General features: G+C 36.8%; 1 protein-coding gene across 1 annotated transcript; it reads left to right on the plus strand.

Annotated features, from left to right (window-relative positions):
* The first annotated feature begins 1,724 nt into the window (after window positions 1-1,724).
* LOC141622388 ((-)-germacrene D synthase-like) lies at window positions 1,725-25,030 on the plus strand. The gene is made up of 7 exons (XM_074438426.1): window positions 1,725-1,872; window positions 1,947-2,232; window positions 9,787-10,159; window positions 17,198-17,416; window positions 17,602-17,740; window positions 17,959-18,207; window positions 24,413-25,030. Exons 1-7 carry the CDS (start codon window positions 1,759-1,761, stop codon window positions 24,704-24,706), a joined length of 1,674 nt encoding a protein of 557 aa, XP_074294527.1. The 5' UTR covers window positions 1,725-1,758; the 3' UTR covers window positions 24,707-25,030.
* Window positions 25,031-25,759: the final 729 nt, after the last annotated feature.

A 25,759-nucleotide genomic window follows, 5' to 3' on the forward strand; every position in this document is an offset into this window, starting at 1 on the left:
AGAAAAGGACTTAAAGTATTCATTTTTGGATTTTCTTCATTTTTAATGACTTGCCATATATGCATCACGCAAAATCTGAAATAGTTTTTATAGACCAATTGTCAGAAGGATACGGCATTCTCAATCAAGGCAACCTCAAATATTGATTTACATAGAGAACAATTATGATTCGCAGTAATTTGAGGACACCACTGATATCAAAGTTATCAAAACATAAGTACTCGAAATTAATATAATAAGTTCAACCAAAGTGGCTTGAGTGTAGTGGAGTGCGGGAGTACCTCAAAGCGTTGCAATGGCAACGAACTGAGAGGTCCCGGGTTCGACTCCCTACACGGGAGTGCTGCGGTTACCTGTCATCCTAAAGGATGTCTTACATGGCACACGTGGTTTGCAGGGTATTGCATGTGCCCGGGGGGATTCAACCCCTCGTCACCAAAAAAAAAAAAAAAAAAAAAAATATAACAAGTTCAAATTATCAAAGTTACTCACCTTTTTGTAAGTGGATAGTACTCGTATTTGGCCTGGTGGCCCTCAGTATGACTTTAGCAACCAAATTCTCATTGAAGACGGATATATTCGTTTTTATTGTAAGACGGGTCACTTAGTATAGATAGGATAAAAAGAAAGTTCTTAGACACTACTAGGGATGGCAATGGGTGGGATGTGGATGGGGTGGAGCCATATCCATTTAATTTATGGTCATTCATATCCCACCCTCATCCATTTAATATTTTTTCATCCATCCATATCCATATCCACCGGGTGAAGTGGGTGGAGCGGGTATCCGTTGGATATTTTCACGGCTTATAAAATTTAAAGATAATATATCGTAAAAAAATTGTGACGATAAAATTAAAAGGCATACATAATTCAAGTAACAATATGTGTTAGCAAATAGCAACCCAGTATATATCCAACAACAAAGTGTCTTTGCAAAGTAAGTGACCATACAAATACGCCACGCCAACTACAAAGAAACCACCAAACGCATTATATTATTGATTAAACTAACAAAAGTAAGTTACTTTAATTAGTGAAAATAACAATATCCACATAAACACAAGTAATATAATTTTGAAGGGAAATCGTTAATGACCTAAATAATTATGATAGTGATAGGGCGTCACCGGGTGACGCCCAAATTGGGTGCCACCCTCTCACAACCATTCTTTAATGAAGGGGTCCCCACTCACCCCATGTGAGAGGGTGGCGCCCAAATTGGGTGTCACCCGGTGGCGCCCTTTCATTTTCCAATAATTATTAACTTAATAAAAAATTAATTATAAATAGTAATTTCGGATATCCACAGGGTGGTTAAGCGGGTGAGACGATAATCCATATCCCACCCTAAATTCACCCATATCCATATCCTATCCTAAATTCGAAAAAAATTCGTCATCCATATCCCACCCATTTCATTTCGGTGGATGGATATCCACAGCAGTAAGGGAGACCGCCATCCCTAGACACTACCAAATAATTGTCTTATCTAGCCTTGTGAGATAGTATTTGACCCGTTTTATTCTTAAGCGTTTATAAAAGAGCAATTGTTAAAGCAAAGGTCTAATACATTTGGAGGGATTGTCAAATTTCGCATGTTGTATTAAATTGCCTTCGGATTCTCCTTCCCACGATCATGACATTGACATGCACATATGCTCCCTATAAATAACGTACAACTTTGATTCAACTCATCACCAATATCAAAATTCTTAATTTCTTATAGACAACAAATTTCAAAAAAAGAAAAGAAAAATGGCAGCAACGGCATCAAACAATAGTGCAGGAAATTTGCAGCAACGTCAGTCTGCAAATTACGATCCCTCAGTTTGGGGGGATTTCTTCGTCACATATGCCTGTGACAATAAGGTACATTCGCTAAATACGATACTCGTCCCGGCCAGATTCATGTAAATTAACAATAATTGTCCTTTTTTTGACAGAATATTCGTGTATGGCTTGAGGAAGCTGAAATGCTGAAAGAAAAAGTGCAAAAAATGCTCAAACATGAAGATGACTTCACCATTGAACATCTTAGTGAAAAGTTGAGCATTATTGATGCAGTTGAGCGTTTGGGGATTGCGTACCACTTTGAGACGGAAATTCAAGATATGTTGCGACGAGTTTTCGAGCATTTTAAGGACGAGAATAATCACGAACATTATGAACTAGTAACCTTAGCCCTCTTGTTTCGACTTCTACGGCAACATGGCTACAATGTTTCAACTGGTATGTCACACATCCTCCTATATTCTAAGAAAATAAAAAGGGATATTCTACATGGTACCCCTCAATTTTTTGACTTTCTACATGGTACCCCTATATTTTTTAAAACATACATGGTACCCCTAATTGTTGTCATTATGACTAAGTGTACCCCTAAACTTTATTTTCCGTCAATTAAACTCAGTTTTAGACGTTAAGTGATTACTTGGACGCGTAATCAAGCTTGTCATTTATCATCCAATGACATAAGGACTCTATTAGGCTCAATATCCATCTTTGGACGTGATAATTTGGCATGGGATCAATAAATTTTCCGTCAAAAATTTTTTAGCCCATATATATCAATAAATATTAGGATCGAGATGGATATTGAGCTTAATAGAGTCTATATGTCATGGGATAATAAATGACAAGCTTGGCTACACGTCCAAGTCATCACTTAACGCCTAAAACTGAGTTTAATTGACGGAAAATAAAGTTTAGGGGTGCATTTAGTGATAATGACAATAATTAGGGGTACCATGTATGTTTTAAAAAGTGTAGGGGTACCACGTAGAAAGTCGAAAAGTTGAGGGGTACCATGTAGAATATCCCAAATAAAAATTTTCCAATGTTTTCCTGCAAAAGAAATCTCGCTAAATATGGAAATAAGTCTTTCTTTCATTACCTTTTTTCCTTTTTATATAATATCTATATATATATATATATATATATATATATATATATATATATATATATATATATATATATATATATATATATATATATATATATATATAAAAGAGAGTTTTTTCGAGCGATCTGAGAGCGTCCACATCATCAAAAATTAATTTAGGAAAGTATAATTTTTGATGTAAAAAATAAAGTAGAGAATCTTTTAATTATTATAATATGTATATTTCCTAAATTATATTCAAGTGATATTTCCAATTTTTATATCAAACTTTTACATTTCATTTGTCAAAAAAAATATCGTTAAAAAAATTATGAAAATAATATAATTAACTTTGTGGTAAAAAATGCTATCATTAGAGTATAAATTTCATATTATTTGCACATATTAAAGATGGTGTACTTCTTAATATGAAAAATTGTGTACTTTTTAGTATGTTTTGTCCCACATTGAAAAATAAGTAGGTGTGGTGAACATACTACATATAAATAGTAGAATTGTCCCACATCGAAAGATTAGTATAAGGTGGCTGATTCTATAATTATAAATAGGAGGCATACTTGGAATTTAGGCATCAACCCAAAATCTTTTGAGTCTCTTATGTCATTATATTTTCTACCTATAGATTTTATATGTCCCACATTGAAAAATAATATAGGTGTGGTAAATGTACTACGTTTAAATAATATAATTAGAATTGTGTTAAAAAAAATTCTATCATTAGAGTATAGGTTCATATCATTTGCACATATTTTAATTATGATAAGAATAAATAAAAAACAAACATATGAATATTAATAGATAATGTAGTATTTGCTTATTATTAAATCGGGTTGAATTTCGAATTAGGTTCAAAAAATATGGTGTACTTTTAAATATGTTATTCGTCACATTGAAAAATAATGTAGGTGTGATAAATATATACTACGTATAAATAGTTGAATTGTCCCCACATCATAAGATTATCATAAGGTGGGGTGATCCCATAATTATAAATAGAATTTATCCTTGGAACTTAGGTATCACCCCAAATATATGGAATCTCTCAAAGTATACTTATTATATAAGAGACTTTAAATATAATCTTGAATTAAATGTTAAATTTTTAAAGTTGTAACATTTTTTTAGGTGGGAGAAAGATCGATAAAATGGTCAATATTATAACGGAAATTTTTCATGGTACCCTCGAATTTTGTTAGATTACACATAATACCCCTAATTTTAAGTTTGTACATATAATACCCTTGTGTTTACTTTTTTCATAACGTCGTTACTCCTATGAGTAACTTGAGTAATTGAGCATACCATGCTATTTGTGTTTTGTTATTTAGGTATTAAATGTTAGTTTATTAAATAAAATTTGGATTTAAGAATTAGATGATGAAGTGTTTGTGTACTAGATAACAAAAGAAAAAGGGGTCAAAAGTCATAGGAGCAATGACGTTATGACGGAAGTTGTCAAATGGTATTCTTAAAGAAAAGGTGAACACATGGGTACCATTTGTAGAAACTTAAAATTAGGGGTACCATGTGTAATCTATCAAAGTTCAAGGTTACCATGAGAAATTTCCAATATTATAATGATATACTTAATTAAATTTTCATTTAAAAGAGAGAGATATCCGTACCAATAAAACAATAAAGGGGTATTATTTTTTAATTGTTATTTTATTGTCACGCCATCAAACTTAACGTCTATTTAACAAATTTTTACATTAGGGGGTACCATGGGCAAAAAAATGGAACTTCAAGGATACCGTAGGTAGATTCTTAAAAGTAGGGGTAACATGAAAAATCTGACAAAATTAAGGGGTACCACGGGAAATTTCCGTATCTCAATTATGATAAAAAAAAAATGAAGAAAAACAGCGACAAATATTAATGGAGAGTATTTAATCATATTATTAAATTTAAATATAACTATTAAATATAATGTGTAACAATTAACCGTATTCGGTATTCGGGATCTGGTTGAATGTCGAACTAAGTGCAAAAAAGATGGTGTAATTCTGAGTATGTTATTTATCCACATTGAAAAACAATGCGGGTTTGATGATATACTACGTATAAATAGTAGAATTGTCCCACATTAGAAAAATAATCCAAGTTTGGTGAATATATTACTTATAAATAGTAGAATTGTACCACATCGAAAGATTAGTATAAGGTGGGGTGATTATATGATTCTAAATAAGAGTTAACCCACGTATATATTAATCTTTTATTTTTTTTTTAAAAGAGATATTTTAATAATATGTAAACAAATCATTAGACATGGAATGTAAACATTAAACCCTTATGTTTTTTTTTTGCATTATAAATAAGTTAATTACCCCGTTGCAACGCACGGGCATTCAAACTAGTTTTACATTATATAATCTTTTCTAAACTCTGAATTGTAATCATTTAATTAAAACAAAACAAAACTAATATAAATTTAAAAATTATAAATTACTAAATCTTTTTGATGGGGCATATTCTGCACCGCTGACCAAGTCAACATATTGAGCAAGGTCAAAGATGTCCACAGCAAGTCAACGACTTAGACAGCCTAGCCGATGCGGCCCATCGGCCTGCCAATCTGGGTCCCGGCAATGACAACCTGCCAGCCGGGACCCATATCCGCGTACTCATATCCAAGACCCCTCGGTGGCGGGTCACCAGGGCCCGCCGGCCAGCCATAGGTCCCTCGGCCGAGGGGTAGATCAGTCTTTCCACCTGCTAGCCACTTGGCCACTTGGCCACTACGTGACAAAAGGTGAAGTCTATAAATACTCCTCAACCTTCATTGAGGAAAGGATCCCATCCAATCCAGAAATACATAACTTGACCTAAATACACTATTCATCTGGTATAATCTTCCTTATCTCTCTACAATATATTCCTAGCCAATTAGCATACAACTTATACATCTAAGTTTACTGACTTGGGCGTCGGAGTGGGTACGCTTGGCTCAAAGCCAAGCCCTCAGTTCGTTCATTGTTGCAGGAGAGGCCGAGAGGAACGGTTAAGACCAAGGGAGAATTCAACTCAAGACATCATTCAACAAGCCACGGGTGGTAACTATACTTGCTCTGGAATTACACCCGGAACACTTTTATTAGTGTTATTATTATATATTAGAGAATGACTTAACACATAATTACCCTGTATAAAAAAAACTATAAAACTATTATTAGATTCATAAAAAAAATTCAAGAAAATTATTTGATAAAATGTATAAATTGAAATCATTAATTGTGTTAAAACAATATAATATACATTTCACGACTTCACTCAATTTTCTTTATTAATTTTCAAGTTCATTTTTTTTTTCTCATCTGCCTGAACTAAAAGAATAAGTCTTACTCTAAGTTTTTCTACTCAACTATTTTAGTAAGGAGTTTGGTTCTATTAATTGTCAATTTGTCATTATTCTAAAAGTTGAGTCTTACATCTGATTTATATGATCTCAATATTATATCATGTATTAGTCTACATATAAAACATGATTGCAGTACAACAAATCGCTACTACGTAATTAATAACATTTCATATAGGTCGTTTTGTAATAATATATTTAATCTAAATTTTATAAATATGAAAATTCATATATTCTCCGCTAAATGTTTTACGCAATTTTAATTGGCATTGTCTATGAAGATATTCACATAGAGTTTTAGCTTCTAATACTACGTACAAACTTACAAATAAATATATATTCTTCGACTTTAACTTAATATCTCTTATCCATAGTGTGTAAATATTTAAATTCGCTTTAATTTTATCATCTTTATTTGTTAAGCTCTCTAACATCCCGAACTAAAAAAATCGTGCATTTATACACGGGATTTACACTAGTATTATATCATACGAAGTAATACTCTATTAGTGTATAGATAAATGGGTAGTTGAATTAATTTGTCTATAAACTTAATGTCATGGGATATTATACGCAAAATTGTGAATTAGTTGGTCTAAGCTAAGGTTAGAATGTTATTAAATTATTTTGTTTGTTTATTATAGAGTATAATACCGCGAATTGGAAAGATTTAGCAACTTCTTATTTAAAAGACAACTAGTTTTGAAACCTTGTATAAGTTTCTCTCTTTTGGTCAATAGTTAATACTATCTTTATATATAAGCACGAATGATTTGGAAACATGCCAAATGAAAAAATAGGATGTGCATTATGAAAATTAAACATAATAACACGGAAGTCCGTACTGTATTAGGATATTAGGCTCATTAGGGCCGGCTATCGTTTAGAGTTTATGCTTGTAGGGATTATATATATATATATATATATATATATATATATATATATATATATATACACCCATGTATTGAATCAGAATTAGATAGATCATCAAAAATAATATTTCCTTATGTGATTCTCTCCACTCTATAATCTTATCATGGTATCAGAGTTTCTTTCTTGAGGACTCTAGAAAACCGCTTCCGCATTCTTGCCGGTGAGTAAAAGGTTATGGTGCTCACTGGCGGGATTTTACAACAATTTGTTAAGCTTTAAAGAAAAATCCCATAATTGTGTACGACACCTTGTGTCTTCTCCTCATCTTGATTTTAGCCAATTGGTTATCATGAGAGTACCCCTCAATCCCTGATCAATGGTATCGAAAGATTCCAAAAATAATTTCTTTTGAATTTTGATTAAAAATCTTCAAATTCGTTTAAGGTGGTATAAAAATGACCGGCGAGTTACGCACTTATAATTATCATGATGGTGGTCCAAATCTATTTGGCGTTAGAAAAAATTAACGTTCTCCAGAACTTGAAATTGACGAATAATTTTCCGTTTTATTGATATTTGTTAGGTTCGATTAGTGGTCCTTCAAATTAACTCATATTCGATAAGTTTGAAAAACTTAACGTTCTTGTTCGAAGAAATTTAACGAGTGTAAACTCTTTTCTTACCTACCTTTGAAGACGAAGAAGATTAATGTAGATCGAAGAATATGAAGATTGAAGATTTCATTTTTTTTCTTTTTATATTTTTTTCTTTATATTTCTCCAATCTTAAAGTTCGTACTATGTACTGCCATTACGATTGCGGGAGGGTATTTGGATATTAGGCTCATTAAGGTCGGTTATCGTCTAGGGTTTATGTTAGTAGGGTTTATTATATATATACACCCATGTATTGAATCAGAATTAGATAGATGATCAATAATAATATTTTCTTATGCGATTCTCTGATCCCCTCTATAATCTTATCATCTTCTGATCAACAACTCTTTTATTTGTTTTCCTATTTAATCCTCGTTTTCTTTTCAAGGGTTAAAATTATTAATTTTGTGTGAAAATCATTTGAGATTTTGCGGTTTTTATTTTAAATGTTTTTTTTGTTATTCTAAATTTTTAATTATGGTCATTATATAATCAAATAATAAATAAAATTAATTATAAGAATGTCACTTGAAATAAAATTGAATGTTTTAGTTAGCCTTTTAACTATATTGTATAGATTTAATTATTATTCCATATTTGAAAATGATATAAATTAATGAGGTGTACAAATCGCATGTGGGATAAAATTGAGGGAGTGTTTGGTTCACCTAATATAGGTATGAGGTATGGGTTTGGAATGCCATGTGTTTGTTTGACAAAAATGAAGGTTTCATACCCATACCTCAAACCCATGAGGCATGGGTTTCTTATACCCAGAGAGGTGGGGTGGGTATGAGATTGATACCATAGTATCAAATTAGAAATATTAAAAAATGATAAAAATAATTGTAAAAAAATCTTTTTATATATTTATTTGATTAAATTTACTCTACATGATTTAATAGTATAAAAATTATTATCAAAAATATTGTATTTTGAAGATTTTTTTAGCTTTGATTGATTTCTAACCCCATACCCCCAAAATAAAAACCCATACCCACGCGTGAACCAAACACCCCCCGAATGTGTTAAGGTGATGTGTAATAAAATTAAATGTGTTAAGGTAGCCTTTTAATTAGATAGTATAGATATCAAGTTAATACGAAATCAAACATCATAAATAGAGGTCTAATCAATATTTTATTATCCTAATACGCCTCCTCAATATTTTAATTAGATATGTCTCGGTCACCTGGCTCTGATACCATGTTGAGAAAACCATCTCAACCAAAAGTTTAAGGTGATGGTTGAAATTTAATCAATATTTTAATATTCTAATAATATATGTTTGAGATTCTCATTTGTACCCTCAACTTTTTTTTATTTTCTAAGGTCTATCACTCCTTTTTTGCACAAAAACGTTGACCCCGATAACTTTTGGATATAAGTTCAGAAAATGGTAATTTTTTTTCATTCTAAATATCTCATAAAGGCATTGAATTTGAAAAAAAAACATCATCGTTTTTTGAATTCGTAGCTACGGTCAATGTGAAAAAAATACCAATTTCTGAATTTATAGCCAAGAGTTATAATCGGTCAAAGTGTAGTGAAAAAAGGAGGGATACACCTTAGAGGGAAATAAGTGAGAAAATCGCTATATATTTTTAATATATGCAAATTAAGCTATATGAAGAAAAAAAAATCAATATGAAAATAACTGACACGTATGTTATTGGAGACTTGAAGGTAAGCGCAAAAGAGAACAAATTTATACGAGTAATATGACTATAAACAAAACAAATTCTTGTATAACTACAAAATATACGGAGTGTATTTTGTTAAATTTAAAAATGTGTCCCGTGACCTACATTATATTATTATATATGATACCGTATCACATGTTCATTCTATTTGTGTATGTGTCTGTGTCGGCATTCGTTTTCGTGTCCATATTCGTATTCATTTCGGTGCTACGAATCTACCTACTTGCGGTCCCAAAGTTTTTGACCCGCGGATTATTCTAACTAGAAGCACGACTATGCTATACTTGGCAGGTATTTTCAATAAATTTAGGGGCAACAAAGATGGATTTAAGGACTTAATTCTCGAGGATGTAGAAGGGATGTTATGCCTATACGAAGCAACACACCTCAGGTTGCGAGGCGAACTCATATTGGATAAAGCCCTTGCGTTTACTAAGAATACCCTTGAGCTCAAGTTACCATCTCTTAGACCCTCTCTAGCGGCGCGTGTATCGCACACGTTGCGGTGGCCGGTTCAGAAATGTCTTCCAAGAGTAGGAGCAAGAAAATACATATCCCTTTACCAAGAAATAGAGCTTCACAACGAAGTTCTTCTCAAGTTTGCAAAGTTAGACTTCAACTTGCTGCAATTGCAACATCAAGAGGAGCTTACTATTATTACAAAGTAAGTATTGTATGTCATTTACAATTTTTTTTTTTTTCAAAAAGTTATCATTTAACCAAGTGGTGTTAGTCCAGTGGTAGCCGGGTTAAACCTTGAAGCTTGCATAAATGCAGGAGTTGAGAGGTCCCGAATTCGACTACCAGTTGGGGCGATGATCACTTGGCCACTGCAGCCCCCGAAGGGGTGGCTTACATGGTCCATGTGGTGGTGCGGGAATGCATGGGCCCGGGGGGATTCAACCCCCTCGTCATAAAAAAAAAAAAAAGTTATCATTTCATTTCATTCAAAAACAAATGAAAGGAAATTACAATGAAAGGGATGACGACTTCACCAGTAAAAGTTTATAATTTTATAATTATTAGGGTTATTTCATGAGAATAATCCAACCTATGGCTCCCCTTCCTATATTAATCCAACCTTTATTTTAACTCATATTAATCTTATCTATACACTCATTTATCTTTTAGTGAACTTGGCCAAATTGTTACCTGTTACAACCTGTAAAGTTTCAGGTCACAAGGCTATGACCCCTATTTTTTTGTTCTTCTTCACTAAATTGAGTTAATTCATCTTCTCCATTCAACTTTTTCCAAATTAAAAACAAAATCCAGAAAATCACATTCCTAAAATCCCTCAATCAATCACTCATACAACCCAGAAAAACTCACTAATCAAATAACCTAATTAAAGGGATCCATGAGAAAATCACTGTCTTGCGGATGTTCGTCGAAACACTACTAAAGCCTAGAGCCTGTTCTTGCTCAATTGACCATATGCAATCTTTTACAATCTAAAGACAAAATACACGATATGATGCCAACCTTGAGTTAGCAGTACAAAATACAAAAATCCCATAATTTCCTTAGACATGAACTCCAATTTTATTTATTGAACTACAATAATCATTGCAAACTAACTTGCCCATTTTACTACTCATGACCACCGCCATCATCCTTTCTCTCTCCTTCGCCATCCGCCCCAACACCCCACATATTGAACCATCTATTTATCCATTCGAGATTCGCAGCGTACTCCATGACAAGTTGACGACCACGCATAACACCCGCATCTCGAATGGTGGAGGAGAGAAGCTTCGAAAATGGTGGTCGACCAGATCTGGTATATCTTGTACGCCGGCGGGGGGAGGCTCAGGTCGTGGCGAGAGTTGTAGGAGGTTAGTGGTGAGTGGGAAAGGTGGGTGGTCGTAGGCGAAACTGGTGGCGTTGATGGTGGAATCTGGTAGTGGTGATGGTGGTGGGGTGTTTGGTGATTGGTGATGAGAATGAAGGGGTTGAAGAAGGGAAGGAGTTAAAAAAGTTGCTGTATTATTGTTAATGATTTTTTTTTTTTTCGAAGTGACCTGATAAACAAGTAGTCGGTTATCTAGTCTATTATGAGAAAAATAAGTGTATAGGTTGGATTAATATGAGTTAAAACATAGGTTGGATTAATATAGGAAGGAAGGGCATAGGTTGGATTATTCTCATGAAATAACCCTAATTATTATAAGATGATATTGAGATATTAACATGAGATTATATTCTTATTATCAAACTTGTTCTGTACAAAGAATTCCTGAAGCCTATTTATACAAACAAAGGGAATCAAATATTTAAGGAAACAAATTAAGCTAATTATATTATGTACCAAAACAGAGGAAGGAAATAACTTGTTGCCCTGTTTTCTTGCTGGAGCCTAACGGCTCTTTGTGTTGTGTTGCAACGGCTCTTTGGGAGGTCGTATTACCCCCCCGCAAGTTGGGCTGTGGAGAGTCGAGACACCCAACTTGGAGAGGAGAGTGTCGAAGGAGGCAGGGCCGAGAGCTTTGGTGAAAATATCTGCAAGTTGTGCTTTGGTGTGAACGTAGCTCGGGGCAATGACACCTCTCGTAATTTCATCTCGTATAAAATGGCAGTCAACTTCGATATGTTTCGTACGTTCCTGAAATACCGGATTCCGGGCAATGTAGAGAGCAGATTTGTTGTCACATCGAAGTTGAATAGGTTGAGGATGATGTATACCTAGTGAAGTAAGCAAACCTTTTAGCCATTTGAGTTCGCAAACTGTAAACGCCATTGCTCGGTATTCTGATTCGGCCGAGGAGCGTGACACAGTTGCTTGTTTATTTGTTTTCCACGATATCGGGGATGACCCGAGAAACACTAGATAAGCAGATAAAGAACGGCGGCCGGTGGGACATGTTGCATAGTCGGCGTCACAGTATGCGTTCAGTCGGAGATTACTGTCAGACCGTAGTAGTATCCCTTGTCCCGGGGATTTTTTGAGATAGCGCACGACAGTTAGAGCTGCAGCCCAATGTTCACTTGTCGGATTATTCATGAACTGGGCAAGTGTATGTACTGAATACGTCAATTCTGGCCTGGTGATGGTGAGGTAGACGAGTCGACCCACGAGACGACGATATTGCTGGGGATTAGGCATGGGTGCGGCTTTGGAGAGAGCAAGCTTATGATTGGGTTCCATTGGAGTAGAGGCGGGCTTGGTGCCTAGCAAACCTGTTTCGGTCAAGATATCAAGTGCATATTTCCTCTGCGAGATAAATATACCCGATTTGTGACGAGCAATTTCGAGACCAAGAAGGTATTTGAGCGTCCCGAGGTCTTTCATGTGGAAGCACTTGCTGAGGTATGCCTTAAACGAGTGATGAAGTTGAGATTGTTGCCACAAACAACCAAGTCATCGACATATATCAAGACATGGACCTCGGCATCAGGCCGTGAAATAGAGAATAAGGAGTGGTCGTACGGACATTGTTTAAACCTATATTGTAAGAGAGCGGAAGCAAGTTTAGCATACCAACATCGAGGGGCTTGACGGAGGCCATATAGAGATTTTCGTAGCCGACATACTTTGCCATTATTATAGGGAAGAAAACCCGGTGGAGGTTTCATGTAAACTTCTTCGTGAAGATCGCCATGAAGAAAGGCATTATGAACGTCCATTTGATGAATGACCCATTGTTTGGCGGCAGCGATAGCGAGCAATGTCCGGACCGTGACATGTTTTATAGTCGGAGCGAATGTCATTGTAATCAACGCCTTCAATTTGACGATTGCCCATTACAACTAGGTGAGCTTTGTAGCGTTCAATTGTGCCATCGGCATTGTATTTATTTTGTAGACCCATTTGGAACCAATTGCTTTCTTATTGGGAGGGAGATCTTCAAGAGTCCAAGTATTGTTCCTTTCAAGAGCGTCAATTTCAAGCTTCATAGCGTCACGCCATTCGGGGACCTGCACGACATCTTTATAGAGACTAGGCTCGTGATTTTTGGTCACGGCCGATAAGAAGGCACGGTGATTAGTTGAAAACTTTTTATAATGAAGATAACGAGAAATGGGATAAGGGGTACCTGAAGACGATGTTGTGGCGATGAGTGAGTTCAACGAGGGACGAGGTTTTGATAAAACGAAGTCTTTGAGATTGCTATTTGGGATTTTGATTCGATGGCCTCGTCTCAAAGTAGTCGGGTCAGCGGATGTAGAAGGGTCGGGAGAGGGTATGGTAGTGTGTGTAGAAGACGGGTCTGTAGCGGTAGAAGTCGGGTCTGTACTGGGTATAGTGGACGGGTCTGATATAGTGCTAGATGAGGGAGTTGTGGTGTCATTAGAGGTCTGTGGAGAAGAGATAAAAACGGGTGCTTCAATAGAAAAAGCGTCGTCGAGAGTATGAGAAGGAGCCTCTGTATGTAATTCCTGAATGTTTAAATGTTTATAGGGAAATTCGTTTTCAACAAAGATAACATCTCGGGACTCAAAGTAGGATCCGTTGTCTAAATCAAAAAGACGCCACCCCTTTTTACCAAATGGGTAACCAATAAAAACACATTTGCGACTTCGAGATGCAAATTTATCATGGGAGCGATTTAAATTGCGCGCATAGGCTAAGCAGCCAAAGATGCGAATATTTTCGAAAGGCGGTGGTTTATTAAGAATCATTTCGTAAGGAGTTTTGCCATTTAGAAGAGATGTCGGAGTACGATTTATTAGGTAGACCGCACTTAAGACACATTATCCCCAGAAATATAAGGGTAAGCTAGCTTGGAAAAGAAGGGCGCGGGCGACATTTAAAATATGACGATGCTTGCGTTCCACCCGACCATTTTGTTGAGGGGTGTCCACTTGCGATGTTTGAAATAAAATACCATTTTTGTGAAAGAAAGGAATAAGGGGGCGAAACTCGGTACCATTATCGGTGCGAAAAATTTTTATTTTCTTGTCAAACTGACGCTCTATCATAGCAAAAAAATTTAATAAAGTTTGTTTTGTATCACTTTTACGACGCAAAAGATAAACCCATGTGGAACGGGAAAAATCGTCCACAATATTTAAAAAATGTTGAGACCCGCATGACGCATTTTTGGAGTATGGCCCCCATAAATCACAATGTATAAGCTCAAAAAGAGAATTAGCATGACTATTACTTAAAGGAAATTGTTCGCGAGTTTGTTTCGCGCGTAAACAAATATCACAAGTCTTACTGTGAAAAACATCCTGAGATCGAGAAGTTTGAGTTTTATTAAAGAAAGGCAAAAAACGGGAAATATTGGAAGATGGATGCCCCAACCTTCGGTGCCACAACTCAAGAGGGTTAGGAGACCCAGTCATACAGGCGTAGGCTTGCTCATCTCGGACGCTTTTGAGGTAGTATAGTCCCTCGTATTGCTCACTCGCCCCAATCACCGTCTTCGAGAAACGGTCCTGAATAAGACACAAATTATGAGAAAATTGGATTGTTAACGTAGTATCAACAAGAAGGCTAGACACTGAAATTAAATTGCAATTTAAATTGGCGAAGATAAAGAACATTTCAGTAAAACTGGACGGGGTGATAGTTTGACATCACCGCTTTGTGTAGCGATCGTAAGATCGCCATTAGGAAGACCGACAGAAATTGGAGTAATCTGTGTTAAATTCGAAAAGTAGGAGAGACAGCCCGACATATGGTGGGATGCTCCGGTGTCAATAATCCAAGTAAAGGGAGAAAAATTACCATTGAGACGGTCACTAGACTGCTCTGTTTTCCGAGCCTGTAACAAGTTCCCCAGTTTGTCCAATTCATCGGGAGTCAATGAATTAAGATCAATTTTATCAAATTGTGCCAGGGGCGTCTGGGAGGAAGACGATGCACCATGAGCACCATTGACAGTGGCCATGTGCGCCTTGGGTGGAGCACCAGAGACTCTTGGTTTGGAGCGGTCAGCCTGGGATTTACCACGGGGATCCGGTACAAAGACTGCACCACTCAAGTCAGTAGCATTTGGGTCGATATAGATACGGTCACGGGGACGATCGCCCCACCAATCGGGAAATTTCCCGGTTACTTGATAACAAAATTTGAGACTGTGACCAGATTTCTTACAAGCAATACAGTAATATTTGGAAGGTTCGGAAGAATTGCGACGGTCATTTCTATTGTCGCTACGCCCACCACTGGACTGTCGTGCCCCATGATTGAGACGAGCAGCGAAAGCCATGGCAGTGGGTGTAGGATCGGTAACGTGGGAAGATAAATTACGAACGCCCTCATCTTGTAACAAACGATTATAAATAAGATCTAAAGAAGGAAGAGGGTTGATACCGATAATGTGAGAACGAGTGCTAGCAAAACGTTCATCAAGACCCATTAAAAAATCACGGACTCTTTTCTTTTCCCGTCTAGCATTGATAAGAGGCAACCAGTCACATTTGCAAGGATTGCACGAGCAAGACGGAAGTGCGTCCAAGTCAGAGATAGCATTCCAAATAGCGGTCATCCTCCCGTAGTATGCAACCAGAGATTCTGTGGGACCTTGCCGACAAGCTAATAGATCGGCCTGCAGTTGGTAAAGACGAGCCTCATTAATTTGACAAAAACGATTTTTAATATCAATCCATACCAGTTTGGCCTCGGATTGGCCAACGATTCCGGAGAGTAGAATCAATAGTATTGTAGATCCACATGGTGAGCAACGCATTCGTTGATTGCCATGTTTCGAAAGTTGCTGCAGTCGTAGATGGTTTTTCGATAGTGCCGTCAATGTATCCGAGTTTGCCCTTGGCCATAAGAGCGAGTTTGAAAGATCTAGACCATTCATCGTAGTTGTTCCCGTTGAAAACGACGGGGGTGATGCTGTGGCCCGTGTTCTCAACGTGAACATACGACACAGACTGAGATTTGGTTGTATCGGGATTAGGAGGATTAGTCATAGTAGAGACTCAAAAAAAATGGAGAAAAAAATTGAATAGATGCAGAAGAAGAAGACGGCAGATTGGCAAAAAAAACAGAATTAGGTCACTGATACCATATTATAAGATGATATTGAGATATTAACATGAGATTATATTCTTATTATCAAACTTGTTCTGTACAAAGAATTCCTGAAGCCTATTTATACAAACAAAGGGAATCAAATATTTACGGAAACAAATTAAGCTAATTATATTATGTACCAAAACAGGGGAAGGAAATAACTTGTTGCCCTGTTTTCTTGCTGGAGCCTAACGGCTCTTTGTGTTGTGTTGCAACGGCTCTTTGGGAGGTCGTATTAATAATCTATTTAATTAATCTTTAGTTTCATCTAATATAAACATGTAAAGTTTAGAAATTAAACTTGTGATGTTGAGATTTATAATTTCATATAAAAACGTATAAATATTTTGGTATAATTTCTCATTGAATTTGCCAAATAGGTATTGCATTTTGTTAAAATAAACGCATATATTATTCCAAATGTGATATATGTCAAAAAGAAAAACTAATAATATTGGTCGATTAAACTAAGTGCACAAATAACACAATAATAAAACTCAGTCTACGATACATACCAAGACGATGAGTAGACGATACTGACAACCAAGTTTAAACATTGTTATAAATTTGTAATTGTGTTTAAACATCCCCTATTATATGTATTAAGAGATTAATTCTTAAATATTTTCCCTTCAAACATACGTACTTTAACCAAGATTAAACGTATCAATCTGTACGATTATTTACCTCTATCTTAGCATTAGTTCATTGATTTTGAACGTGTAGGTGGTGGAAAGACCTTGATGTGAAGAATAAGTTGCCATACGCTCGTGATAGAATAACAGAGTGTTACTTTTGGATACTTGGAGTTTATTATGAGCCTCAATATGCCTTGGCCCGTAAGTTTGCTGTCAAAGTCATCGCTTTGGCTTCAGTTCTTGATGATACCTATGATGTCTATGGTACATATGAAGAGCTAGAACGTCTCACACAAGCTTTCGAGAGGTACAATACGTAATTTTGGGAACAAAATTTAGCATAGCCACATAATAATGAGTCTATAGACGAGAGATCGTTGATTTCACAATATAATAATTCAATTGTCTTTGTTAAAAAAAAAAAACATTATTGTTCTATGGTTTTATAAGATTTTATTGAACAATAACAAATTTACGAGTACCCCAAATTAGGTGGGATATTCATGTCATGGATGAACTCCCGGAGTATATGAAGACAATTTATCAAGCAGTTCTTGAAATTTATAGCGAAATGGAGGAAGAAATGGTCAAAAGAGGGCGGTCTTTTGCAATATGCTATGCAAAAGAAGCGGTAAGTTGGATTATGTCAATTTTCACCCCAGTTCCCTGAAATTGCAGTTTTCATTAAAATACTACTCACATATATTCAACTAATGTTGTAATGAAAGTGAATAGAAGGGAGTATTTAATATCAATGTCACTTGATAACGCTAATTAACCATAATTAAAATTGTCAATATTAAAATTCAGTAATTTCATCAAAATTAAGATCGATAATTTGATGATCAGATGAAAAGGCTAGTGAAAGCGTATCTAGAGGAAGCAAAATGGCTTGTAGAAAAAAAGGTGCCAACAATGGAAGAGTACTTGAGAATAGCCTTGCCATCCACAGGTTATCCAATGTTGTCAGTGGTTTCATTGGTTGGAATGGAAGAAGTCGCAACTAAGGATGTCTTCCTTTGGTTACTTAGTGAACCTCCACTTCTACATTCTATATGCTGCATTTGTAGATTTATGGATGACATTGTGTCACGTGAGGTATTTCATTGTTCATGTTCGTGTTTATATACTTTTTACTTGATTATTATTATTGTTGGAAAATAAATGCAGTAACTAGAGAAGGACCAGAAATACCAAAAGCGAAAGGTAGTGACGTGGTGCGGAACCACTGCCTTGAAAACTATTATTTCGGTACGACCGTGGTGGCGATCAGCAATGCACCGGTAGTTCCCCAAGGATTACACTACTGCTGCCCCTCAGAATCGCCCACTCGAAACTGAAGGACCTGGAACAGATCAGAACTTTACCCAGAATTTTTAGAGAGAAGAGAAAAAGAAAGAAAGAAGAAGTATGTTGTAGTTGTGTGTAAAGAGTAAAGGCAGTCGCTCTATTTATAGCAAAATAGGGCAACAGACGGAGCCAAAAACTACTCCATAAAAGCAGCAGTCAATGACGTAATTAGTGGAGCATTAACAGCGCCCACTAACACTCACATTTGACTGACTGTTACTCACACACAACTAGTTGGACATCCCACTTCACACACAAGCCCAAAAAGATAAAAAGGGGCCTTTGGCCCGCACCGCAGGTGCTCTACCCAAACCCAAACCCGAGCCCGAGCCCGAGCTCGAGCCGGGCCGGGCCGGGGCGCACGCGCGTGTGTGTGTTTGGACCCAAACCCACAGGCCCAATACTTCCAACAAAAGCCTCCTTGGTCCACACAATTAACTAGTGGGAGACAATAGTCAATATAAACTGACCAAGGCAACACTAACCCACCGATGTGGGACAAGTATTGAAAACTTGGATAAACCAAGTTGGCTTTTACAGCCATCTTTTCCAACAATCCCCCACAGATGGCGAAGAAAAGCAAAGAGAAGAAATTTCTGAGTAAAGGAAAGTTTGGATACTTAGGTATCAATATCTTTCAATTTGAATTGACACTTTAGTGAAGTGAGGAAACAACTTACTTACAGCGAGAGAATATCTTGCGATTTGAATTCCTAACTGAGCTTCAGTCGATACCCCCCACAACACATATCATACCTTCGAATTTGATCGTTCCACGATTTTCAGAGTGCAACGCGCCTTTTAGAGCTTATGCGTTACCTTGGTACTAATAGATGTGTTCACAAGACTTCTCATAGTCTTGGGATCATCACACCTACGTAGGTGGCTCAAGTGCTTCCCACTAGCACTTCTCACACGAGCCATTAAGGACATAAGTCCAACCTGGTGTATAATTCATCAAGTAAGCCCCTTAGTAAAGGGATCGGCAAGATTACTTTCGGATTTCACATAGTCCACAGTAATCACTCCGTTCTCAAGGAGTTGTTTAACTGCAGCGTGCCTTATTCGCATGTGTATCTTTTTCGCATTATAGACACTATTCTTTGCAACGCCAATAGCAGTTTTCGAGTCACACAGCATGGAGACCAGTGTAAGCCGTCCTCCCCATACTGGTACATCAACCAATATGTTTTTCAACCACTCAGCTTCTTTTACTGCCAACTCAAGAGCTATGAACTCCGACTCCATGGTAGAGCGTGCTATACAAGTCTGTTTAGAAGACTTCCATGATATGACACCTCCACCCATGGTGAAGACATAACCACTAGTAGAACAAATCTCATCGTTACCTGCAACCCAATTTGCATCACAATATCCTTCTAACACAGCAGGAAATTTACCATAATGCAAACACAGATCAACTGTTCCTCTTAGGTATTTTAACAAGCGACGAAGAGCATTCCAGTGTTCAATGTTAGGGTTATGTGTATAACGACTCAGTCTACTAACTGCATATGCAATATCTGGTCGAGTACAGTTCATAAGGAACATCACACTACCTAGGATTTTAGCATACTCTTCTTGGGAAACACTGTTATCCGAGTTTTTACACAAATGTATACTAGAATCATAGGGTGTTCTAGCAGGCACAACATCAAAGAGTTAAACTTTTTCAACACTTTTTCAACATAATGAGATTGACTTAGACAGATTCTATTGGGGTTTCGGATGACCTTAACTCTTAGGATAACATCAGCTTCTCCTAAGTCCTTCATCTCAAAATGTGATGACAAAAATTCTTTGGTTCTAATTATCACCTCCAAATTATTACCAAGTATTAACATGTCATCAACATATAGGCATATAATTACACAATCAGATCCCATCAATTTTGAATAAACACATGAATCAGAATTGTTAACCACATACCCATTACTTATCAAAGTGTTGTTAAATTTCTCATACCACTGTTTAGGTGCTTGTTTCAGTCCATAAAGCGACTTGTTCAGTTTACATACTTTACTCTCTTGACCCTCAATCACAAAACCTTCAGGTTGAGACATATAGATCTCTTCCCTTAGTTCACCATTCAAAAAGGCAGTTTTAACATCCATCTGATGTATAACAAGGTTATGAATAGCAGCTAAGGCGACAAGAGTCCTAATAGTCGAAATTTTGGTCACAGGAGAGTAAGTATCAAAATAATCAATGCCCTTCTTTTGTGTAAAGCCTCTATCTACAAGTCTAGCTTTGAACCTCTCTATTGTACCGTCAGGTCTTATTTTCTTTTTAAAGATCCATTTACTTGTAATGGGTTTACTACCTTTAGGTAAATCAGTCAACTCCCAAGTCTGATTTGACACAATAGAGTCAAGTTCACTTTTAATAACATCTTTCCAAAAATTAGCATCAATGGATTTCATTGCCTCACTATAGGTTTTTGGGTCATCTTCTATTAAAAAGGCTGAAACAAACTCATCACTAGCACAAACAGTGTAGCCAAGTTCAGACAACATAGTTGTATCATAATCATCACCAAAGTTCTTTGGGCATCTAGGTCTTTTACTTCTTCTAGGTTCAACAGAAACATCAATAGAAGTGCTAGCACTAGCATGTGAAGACAAATTAGGAGATGCAACAGATAAACTAGGAGATGGTACAACAGTTTTCTGAAAAGGAAAAACATGCTCAAAAAATTCGGCATCTCTAGCCCCAGATATAGAACGGTCACTCAAAGACATAAATCTATAAGCAGAGCTATTTTGAGCATAACCTATAAACACACAATCATAGGTCTTAGGTCCAACGGTAGGTCTCCTAAATTCAGGTAAACCCACTTTAGCTAAACACCCCCATACCCTAAGGAAGCTCAGGTTAGGAGGATAGCCCTTCCAAATCTCGTAGGGTGTCTTGTCAATTTTCTTATGAGGTACACGGTTAAGAATGTGACAAGTTTGAAAGAATTGCTTCCCCACAAATCGTCGGATAGGCCGAACTTAAAAGCATAGCATTCATCATTTCTTTTAAGGTTCTATTTTTACGTTCAGCTACACCATTGGATTGGGGTAAGTAAGGTGGACTAGTCTCATGTATTAAACCGTTTGCAGCACAAAAGTCAGCTAGATAACTGGATTTATACTCACCACCTCTATCAGACCTTACCCTTTTAATTTTTCTGTCAAGTTGGTTCTCAACTTCATTCTTAAAGTTTATAAAAGATTGTTCTGCTTCATCTTTAGTCTTAAGCAAGTAGACACGAGTGTATCTAGAACAGTCATCTATAAACGTAACATAATAATTCTTGCCACCTCTACTTGCAACATTTTTGAAGTCAGCTAGGTCGGTGTGAATTAACTCAAGAAGACTCGTGTTCCTAGTAGTCACAGGTTTACTAGGCTTCTTTGTAAACTTAGCCTCAACACAGCTAGCACATTTAGAGAATTCTTGACTCGTCAAACTCGGAATTAAACTCATAGTTCTAAGTTTTTTAATGTAATCCACATTCACATGACCTAACCTACCATGCCAAACATCAATAGACTCAGCGATATAGGCAGAAGAAGATGCAATATTAATAATAGCAGAATCAGTGTTCAATACAAAAAGACTCCCAGAAAGATAATCCTTGCCCACAAATTCCCCATTACGCGACATTACCACCTTGTCAGCCTCAAAAACAAGTTTCAAACCAGCTTTGTTTAACAAGGCACCAGACACAAGGTTTCGACGCAATGAGGGTACAAATAAAACATTACTGAGAGCAAGTGTTTTCCCCGAGGTGAGTTTGAGAAAGATCTTATCTTTGCCTGTGATCTTTGCAGATGAAGAGTTACCCATGTAGACGCATTCCCCATCAGCAAATTCCTCGAATCTCGGAAATAAACCCCTATCGGCCGAGAGGTGTCTCGAAGCTCCAGTATCAAGACCCATTCAAACATTACCCACCAGATTAGCTTCCACAACCACAAAATTTGCAATAACATCATCATCACAAAGAACATTGGCCTCAACAGATTTCTTCTCAGAGCATTGGTAGGCTTTGTGCCCAGTTTTTCCACAGACATAGCAGACAATAGGACCCTTAGCAGCTTTCTGAATCTTAGGAACCGGTTTGGTATGCTTCCCTGGACCATTCTTCTTAGCAGGACCCTGGTTCTTACCCTGACCAACCTTGGCCTTACCCTTACCCTTATATTTCTCAGCATTAGACGGACCACCAGACTCAACCAGATTAGCTTTAACAGCAGCAACAGCAGGAACAGTCACAGATTGACTAGCAGGAAGGTCTTTAAGGCGATTAGCCTCCTCGGTCCTCATATGTCCTATAAGTTCTTTAAGGGACATGTCTTTCTTTTTGTGCTTAAGTTGGTTTCGGTAATCAGACCAGGAGGGAGGGAATTTCTCTAGCAGAACATTAGCTACAAAGATATCATCAAGTTTCATGCCCTCATTCACAACATCAGCACATAAGTTTTCATAGACATGGACTTGATCCATGATAAGTTTCCCGTCAACCATTTGAAATCCCAACCATTTTCCCACAACATATTTCTTTTTCCCCGCATCATCAGCCCCATACTTATTAGTTTCTAAAGCCTCCCAAATAAACTTAGCGGACTTATTCACAACAAATAAGCCGAACAGGGTGTTTGTCATATTATTCAGAATGTGCCACCTAGCAGTTTTGTTGTCCTTCACAAATTTTGCAATATCCTCTTCATTGGACTTAACATCTTTAGCAGCAGGAGGGGTCGTCTCAACATCAGTAGGGGTGATAGGTTTAGGCGGGTCATTAAATAAAACATAATCAATTTCTAACTGCTCAAAATACATCAATAATTTCTGGGACCAACGCTTATAATTGTGACCATCCAACGACTCTAGTTTCGCCAATTCAGGAACAATTTTCGAAATAACAGACATAGCTACTGCAATAATATAATAGTTTTCAAATTGTTGGAAAATAAATGCAGTAACTAGAGAAGGACCAGAAATACCAAAAGTGAAAGGTAGTGACGTGGTGCGGAACCACTGCCTTGAAAACTATTATTTCGGTACGACCGTGGTGGCAATCAGCAATGCACCGGTAGTTCCCCAAGGATTACACTACTGCTGCCCCTCAGAATCGCCCACTCGAAACTGAAGGACCTGGAACAGATCAGAACTTTACCCAGAATTTTTAGAGAGAAGAGAAAAAGAAAGAAAGAAGAAGTATGTTGTAGTTGTGTGTAAAGAGTAAAGGCAGTCGCTCTATTTATAGCAAAATAGGGCAACAGACGGAGCCAAAAACTACTCCATAAAAGCAGCAGTCAATGACGTAATTAGTGGAGCATTAACAGCGCCCACTAACACTCACATTTGACTGACTGTTACTCACACACAACTAGTTGGACAACCCACTTCACACACAAGCCCAAAAAGATAAAAAGGGGCCTTTGGCCCGCACCGCAGGTGCTCTACCCAAACTCAAACTCGAGCCCGAGCCTGGCCGGACTGGCGCGCACGCGTGTGTGTTTGGACCCAAACCCACAGGCCCAATACTTCCAACAAAAGCCTCCTTAGTCCACACAATTAACTAGTGGGAGACAATAGTCAATATAAACTGACCAAGGCAACACTAACCCACCGATGTGGGACAAGTATTGAAAACTTGGATAAACCAAGTTGGCTTTTGCAGCCATCTTTTTCAACAATTATTAGGGTTTTTCTAACGTGTACCCTGGAGGCACACATTAATAATCCATATATGGTAAGATTATCAACATATTCTCATTAAATATTGTAAAAATGAGAATATTCTTCAGTATCTCATGTGAATATGTTGATAATCTTACCAAATACTGCATGTGTTATTAATATGTGCCCTAAGGGCACACTTTAGAAAAACGCTTATTATTATTATTATTATTATTATTATTATTATTATTAACTTTAAATGTTAATTTGAATGCAGCTGGAGCGGAAAAGAGCGCACATACCGTCAGCAGTAGAATGCTACATGAAGGAGTATAAGGTGACAGCATCGGAAGCATGTCAAGTGCTGAGCATTGAGGTTGAAAATGCGTGGAAGGATATTAACCAAGCTTTCTTGGATCCCAAGGCACCTTCAATGCCTGTTTTGATGCGAATTCTCAACTCAGTTCGAGTGATAGAGCTGCTTTATACGGGAGAAGATATGTACACTCACTCTCACAAAATGAAGCCTCTTGTTGACTCATTGCTCCTTATTCCCCTACAAATAATATAGAAAAAAAAAAAGGAGTGGATTTATTAAGGAGTATCTTAGATACTGTTTAATGGATCAACTCCTTTCTTGCGTGGATTCTAAGCCCTTTTTACACTATTTATTTATGTCAAAATAAAAAATAAAATCAAGCTAAGTAATCTTGTGCACCATATTTATGTCTGAGTTTGTTTGTTATAGTTCATTTAATCATTTCTGCTACTCTTTTTAATTGCTTGTTATAATTGTAATGGACTAATCCATATTTGTCACCAAAAAGTAATAATAATTGTGTTGTCTACACAATTCTATACAAGACGCCATATAATTAATGTATAGGACATGTTCTTAAGATGCTTTTGAAGTTCTCACTTTTTGATTTAGTACTATATATTTGCATTTTTATTAAATATTATCTTGTACAACGGATGAAAAAGGCTATTTTCTAAACAACTTTAACAACTTGTTAGGATTACACCGTGTAGTCTATGGCGTGTTTCCGAGTAGCCTTTGGCCAATTTACAGGGTAACTTAGATTTTTATGATAATAATCCATGAATTTGGGAGACGATATTATGGAATTCCATGTCTGGCAAACTGATTTGGACAGCACCATGGCCTGACAGGGTAACTTACGTAATATTTCTTCGATGATATTTTCGGGAAGGTACGGTAATGGATTAATTGTTGATTGAATTAACGTCTGATATTGCCGCTGTAACACCCCCATATACCAAGGAGCCTTAAGAAGACCTTCCCTAGCATATAAAGGCATTACCATCTCGGTTGCCCGAGGAAAGTAATTATCAAAAGTCGATAAAAGAACATTTATGAATTATTACAAGTGATTAGACTACTGATACAAAGATACAACTCGACATCCTTAGGTGAACTATCTTTTGACGTAACTTGTGAAAGACCCATCCCTGCCAAGACTCCAGCCAACTTCCAAGACATCACCTGAAAGACCGACTGCTCACCATAAGGGATCATGGAAGACACAACAGAAGCAAACAAGAAACAATCACACAAGGTCAGTAACTGAGGCAAGACACCACATCAATGACCAACCTACTA

This window comes from Silene latifolia, chromosome X (assembly GCF_048544455.1).
Source record: "Silene latifolia isolate original U9 population chromosome X, ASM4854445v1, whole genome shotgun sequence".
NCBI classification, from domain to species: domain Eukaryota; kingdom Viridiplantae; phylum Streptophyta; class Magnoliopsida; order Caryophyllales; family Caryophyllaceae; genus Silene; species Silene latifolia.

What these genes read in the sequence shown, in the direction of transcription:
- LOC141622388 (XM_074438426.1), top strand. Translation starts at nt 1,759, where the DNA reads ATGGCAGCAACGGCATCAAACAATAGTGCAGGAAATTTGCAGCAACGT. An exon ending in TGGCTACAATGTTTCAACTG is followed by an intron (nt 2,233 to 9,786) that starts GTATGTCACACA and finishes TATACTTGGCAG; the next exon opens with GTATTTTCAATAAATTTAGG. An exon ending in TATGCTATGCAAAAGAAGCG is followed by an intron (nt 17,741 to 17,958) that starts GTAAGTTGGATT and finishes TTTGATGATCAG; the next exon opens with ATGAAAAGGCTAGTGAAAGC.